This window comes from Theropithecus gelada, chromosome 16, assembly GCF_003255815.1.
Source record: "Theropithecus gelada isolate Dixy chromosome 16, Tgel_1.0, whole genome shotgun sequence".
Lineage (NCBI taxonomy): Eukaryota > Metazoa > Chordata > Mammalia > Primates > Cercopithecidae > Theropithecus > Theropithecus gelada.
Genome location: NC_037684.1, coordinates 56,673,542 through 56,679,541, shown reverse-complemented (window position 1 = coordinate 56,679,541; position 6,000 = coordinate 56,673,542). Strand labels below are relative to the sequence as shown.

At 58.1% G+C, this 6,000-nt stretch overlaps 1 protein-coding gene across 1 annotated transcript in view; it reads left to right on the top strand.

Moving 5' to 3' along the window:
* The window catches only part of DOC2B (double C2 domain beta), a 37,395-nt gene that overhangs the window by 10,473 nt on the left and 20,922 nt on the right, over positions 1-6,000 (top strand). The window contains exon 2 of the mRNA XM_025362038.1: positions 3,671-3,750. Within this exon, the coding sequence (XP_025217823.1) occupies positions 3,671-3,750 (80 nt within the window). The remainder of the gene's footprint in view (positions 1-3,670; positions 3,751-6,000) is intronic.

Sequence of the window (6,000 nt, the reverse complement as noted above, 5' to 3'; positions counted from 1 at the left end):
CACACACCACTGTCCCCCTCTCTCCCCACACACACACCACTGTCCCCCCCTGCACACACACCACTGTCCCCCCTCCCCCTGCACACATACCACTGTCCCCCTCTCCCCCCACACACACACCACTGTCCCCCCTCCCCCCACACACACACCACTGTCTCTATGTAAATATTTTTTAAACTAGCTGGGCATGGTGATGGGCACCTGTAGTCCCCGCTACTCGGGAGGCTGAGGTGAGAGGATCGTTTGAGCCTGGGAGGCTGAACTGTGATTGCACCGCTGCACTCCAGCCTGGGCAACAGAACAAGAGGCTGTCTCAGAAACAAACAAACAAACAAAAAACAACAACTTCTTGGGAGCCACTAGGCTTCCAGGGAGAAACTATCAGGATGGAAGTGAAGAGGCCTAGATTCTGTGGCCTGGTCTGCTGGGCCGCGCTGAGCAGCTCACCTGCCCTCTCTGAGCCTCATTTCTCTGAAGGGAAATGAAGTTGGGCCATGTGCTCCCTAAGAGAGCTTCACCAGCCTCTCAAAATTGTGACCGAGCTTCTATTTATAAACTATCATTTCTTACCTTCCAGTGGAGTTCAGAGAAATTCGTCAGTGCCTTCCCGGTGACACACTGGGCGCGCTGTCCCTTCCCAGGAGGTGGTGGCAGGTGTCAGTTTCCCCCAAGCAGAGGGAGCAGGTCGCTGCCCTCCGTGGACAGGGGTTTCTGCAGAGCCAGTGTGGGGGCTCCTCCCCTCCAGGAGCTGGGTGTCCCAGGGGGAGCAGACAGCCACTCCGTCTTCTGGTGTCCTTCTCTGGGGTTGGGAAACAGGCAGAAATCAGACTGTGCATTTTCACACGTGAGGGTCACACCGGCTCCGAGCTCCTGGGAGCACCTGGAAGGCAGGTGGGCTTGAATGGCCCAGCCACGTGTGTCTGCATCTGTTTGTTGGTCTCAGAGGTGTGGCCAAGGCATGGTCCCGTTGCTCGGGAGGCTGAATCACTGGGGCAACACACCCCAGGTAGGCCTGACCTGAACGGCATCGAATGACTGTCACGTAAAGCCAACGGCTTTGGAGAATATTGTTACAAAAGCACAGATTGGTGTGTCTTGGGCTGTGGCTGTGTGCATTGCTGCAGGAGCGGTGGGATATACCTACCTTCCAGCAGCCTCACCTGCTTGGTGTGTAGATGGCAGCTAGCATGCCAGCTACAGCTACTGGTGGCACACATACCCTTCTCAGGAGAATGTGCCCCAGGCTTCACTCAAGACCTAGTGTTTATTGACGTTTTTGAGACAGGATCTCGCTCTGTCACCCAGGTCGGATGCAGTGGCACAGCCACACTCACTGTTGCCTCAACCTCCTGGGCTCAAGGGGTCCTCCCACCTCCGCCCCCTGAGTAGCTGGGACCACAGGCATGCGCCACCATGCCTGGCTATTTCTGTATTTTTTGTAGAGGTGGGTGTTGCCATGTTGGCCAGGCCGGTCTTAAACTCCTGGCCTCAAGTGATCCACCCGCCTCAGCCTCCCAAACTGCTGGGATGACAGACGTGAGCACCGCGCCAGCCACCAAGATCTGTTGGCTCTTAGTTTGCACATAGTTCCAACAAGTGTTATCACCTGGTTTCTTGGGAGAAACAATTACTGAACAGGTGAGAGAGCTGTTTGCACCACCATAGACAAGTAATCGAATAGGAGTTTCAGGCTCATGTCAAAGAAAGAGGCAGAAAAATAAAACCGAAAAGAGGACCACCCGGGACCCTCTGGTTGCTTCATGTCCCCGTTCGCATCTGGACTATGACTGTGACGTTCGGAAGAGTAATCGTAGCCATAGCGGTGACTCAGGTTATTCAGAAAAGCCTAAGTGACCATTTGTGTGTTCTGTTCCCAAAGGCAGGGAGGGAAATGAACCAGTCGAGGACAGTTTCATTCCAGAACGGGTCTCACAGAAGCCAGTGCTGTTAGCTAGAAAACCCAGCGTAGGGATCTGCTTCTTCTGTAGTGATCTACTGATCCCCTCCTACACCCCAGGCACACTGTGTGCTGTGATGTGGATACCACCGTTGTCTCCATTTGACAGATGAGTAAACTGAGGCATAAAGACGTTAGATCAGCTGGTCACACAGCAGGGAAGTGCATGCTGGGATTTGAGCCCGGGAGACCGATGTCAGAGGGCAGGTCTTGCACCCCACACTGCTGCAAAGAGAGACACGTGCTGATCCGTGTTAGAAGGGGGTGATCTGGACAAATGCCACTCCCATCACCAGCTCCACACCAATGGCCTTTCGTCAGCCAATTTCCCTGCAGACCCAAGAAACTGTATTATGCCTGGCTGGGCCCAGCACTCGCCCAGAGATCTGCAAACTTGTTCTATAAAGGGCTGGACAGTAAATATTTTCAGCTGTGCAGGCCATATGGTCTGCTTCTGAGGCAGGAAAGCAGCCGCAGACAAGATGTAAATGATGGGCCCAGTCAGATGTGGCCATAATTGGATCTAGATCCATGTTGGGAGCGTAGCTCAGAGCCTGAAGAATAGAGTCTTTCAAGTTTGGCCTTCCCTTATCCCAGGATCACACCAGTCGTTAAGCCCGCACCTGCTGGTTGGCCTGTGGTTGGAATCAGCACCTCCCCCAGCCCCACTGTGCCGTTGGCGAACTCCTACTCATCCCTCATGGCTCAGGTGAAACACCGCCTCCTCCAGGAAGCCTTCCCTGATGGCCCCAATTCACATGGGCTCCCCGTGGCTCCTGGCTCACCAGAGTCTACTGCGGCAAATTCTTTCCTTTTGTTCCTCCCCTTAAGCTGTGCTTTCCTTGGGGTAGGGACTCTGCCTCACAGGTGTCCATCCCCTAGAGTCTGGCGTATTGTGAACACTTGGTAAATAACGAATGAATGTGACACCAGTTGACCAGCCCTGCAGCCTGGGAGCAGGCTCTGGGCTTCTGAGGCCCTCTGTGAATGTGCATCTTGCTGCCCGGGGATTGCCCCCAAGCTCTGCCCCCCACCATCACCTCGGCCTTCATGCTGGCAGCCGCCGCTGCATGGAAAGCCACAGCTGCTGTGAGTGATTGCCCCGGGGAGGGAGGCAGCTGCACCCAGTTACGGTTGCACCGCCCCCCCCCCCGGCTGTAGGGAGTTATCACTGCCATTGAGAGACTTGGGGGCAGCAGTGTGAGGACCCAGCTGACTCCTCACAGCCTCCTCAGGGTCCCCAAGGGGCCAGAGAGGCAGAGGAACCTCAGTCCTGTGTATGGGCCAGGGCCTGCCTCTCTCCAAGCCTCATCTCCTCTGCCTTCTCATGTGATCCTTGTGACATCTCACGGGTGAGGGAAACTGAGGCACGGGGCCCAGACTGGCAGTTGCTCCAGTAGGGCAGGAACTCCTTTGACTGGGCGCCCAGCTCAGGCGGCCACACACAGCCAGACAGGGGACTGGCGTGACCCCCCCGACCTCTCTGGGTCTCAGCCCCTCCTCTGGAAAGTGGGGAGAATATTGTAACTTCCCGGGGTCGGGTGGGACTGGGAGGATGGGTGGGGGGGCTGGCATACAGCCGGTGCTCCGTCGGTGGCAGCCGCCATGGAACGGTGGCACCTGCCCAGGCCAGGCCCATCCGGCCTCACAGGGGCAAGTGAAGCTTCTCCAAGACGTGGCCACGGTGGGAGCTGTGCCCTCCTCTGTCCGCAGCCGCCCTGGGCACGCTGGACTTCAGCCTGCTGTATGACCAGGAGAACAACGCCCTCCACTGCACCATCACCAAGGCCAAGGTAGGCCCCGCCGGCCTGCCCCCAAAGTCCCTGCCCCGGGGTCTGCAAGAGAGGGCCTAGGTCAGGGAGGCCAGACCACACCACCCCCCGGGTTCCTGTCCAGGCTTTCGGATGTCTGAGCTGTGTGGGGCCAGGAAGGAATTCTTGTTTAAACCTTGAATACCGAACTCCAAGAAATGCCCTGGACAGTCAGGCATTGAGGGGAGCAAAGAAACAGATGAGAATGGGAAGATGGAGGCCTGGACAGAGGCCTCCCGAGCCTGGGGAGGGGCTGCTGAGAGGGAGAGAGAGGGACAGGGTGACGTCTGTCCTGCAGGCCAGGGGAGGGTGGCTTGGGTGCTGGTGCCTCCAGGCCTCCCAGGCGCCCTGAGGAGTGGGGACGCCACTGTGCACCCTGGAAGCCGAGCCACTGGAGGAGGCTGACACCGTTCGAGGCAGGGCCTCCAGGGCCTGATCCCAGAGGCCCTCTGAGCCTCACTACATGGGCTGGGGTTGTAGGTGTGTATGGACCCCTCTGCAGCCTGGCCCGGCCCCTGGTGCTCCCCTCTGGCTCTGCCACTCGAGTCAGCATGTGCCAGTTCCATGTTCTCAACTGTCCTGTTCCCTTGCCCCCTCACCCCGTTGCTCCCTGTGGGAGGAAGGTGCCAAAATTGATGTTCTCTCGCAAGGTAAGGGCCTGCGTGGCCAGTGGAGTCCCCCAAGTAGTGCCATGGAAGGGCCTGAGCCAGCCCAGCTCAGATCCAGCGGCTCCCGCAGAGCCCCACCCAGACTCCCAACCTGCAGGCTCCCTGCCCCTCCTCCCAGCCTGGCCGTGAGGGCTGCCCTTGGCGCTGTGCCCACCCAGTAGGACAGGCTACTGCGTGCCACCCCAGGCACAGCCTGGGCCACGACACGTGGACTGCCATGGGTAGGTGTGAGTGCCATCCACGCCAGGCCCAGGGCCCTGGTTGGGCACTGAGAGGCCTGCACGCTGCATCCCACCCCTGCCCTCCCCTCTAGAACCACCTGTGCTGTGGCTCAGGGCATGCCCAGCCTTGCCTGGCAGGGGCTCCAGCCGCCCCTAGGAGCAGAACTGAGCATTTATCAAACCCCAGCTGTGCCAAGGTAGAGACCAAGCTAGACCCTCCCTACTTTCCCTCTGTCCAGCTTTGTAGAGGTGGTCCCGGCCTGGGGACTGGAGAGGTGCTGGCTGCCAGGCCGCTCTGGCCAAAGCCCACGCCTTCCTCTCTCTCCACCAGACACCAGGGCCTTTCCTTCCTTGTTCCAGGTGCGTGTGTGTGTGTGTGTCTGTGTATGTGAATGTGTGTGTGTGTGTGTGTGCGCATGTGTGTGTGTCTGTGTGTGTGCATGTGTGTGTGTCTGTGCATGTGTGGGTGCTGTGTTTGTGCACGTGTGTGTGCGTGTGTGTATGTGTGTGTGTGCGCGTGTGTGTGTGTGTGTGTGCATGTGTGGGTACTGTGTGTGTGTATGTGTGCGTGTGTGTGTGTCTGTGTGCGTGTGTCTGCGTGTTTGTGTGTGTCTGTGTGCATGTGTGGGTACTGTGTGTGTGTGCGTGTGTGTGCGCATGTGTGTATGTGTGTGCGCGTGTGTGTGCGTGTGTGCATGTGTGCGTGTGTGTGCATGTGTGTGCGCATGTGTGTGTGCATGTGTGTGCGTGTGTGCGTGTGTGCGCGTGTATGTGCGTGTGTGTGTGTGCGTGTGTGTGTGCATGTGTGTGTCTGTGTGTGTGTGTGTCTGTGTGCATGTGTGCGCGTGTGTGTGTGTGTCTGTGTGTGTGGGTGTGTGCGTGTGTGTGCGTGTGTGTGTGTGGGTGTGTGCGTGTGTGCGTGTGTGTGTGTGTCTGTGTGGGTGTGTGCGTGTGTGTGCGTGTGTGTGTCTGTGTGTGTCTGTGTGTGTCTCTGTGTGTGTGTGCATATGTGAGTACTGTGCGTGCACACATGTAAGTGTATGTCCACTTTGGGCTGTATCCCTCAGGTATCAGAAGTGGGGGTGGGAGGCCCAGTTCCTTCTCTGTGTAAATCCAGTTCTGTAGGGAAGGGGTGGCACAGGCTGGGGTTCTGGGCGGGGGTGTGGGGAGGGCCCAGGGTGGGCGAGCTGAAGTGAGGCTGGCCTCCGGGGGCGGGGCTGGACCCTCCAGGTGCACCTTGCTTGTCACCCCTTGTAAGGGTCGGTCTCAGTTTGCCCGTCTGTAAGGAGGGTTGCTTGTCCCTGCCCTACCTGGCCGTTGTGAGCATTGTTGAGTTAACACGC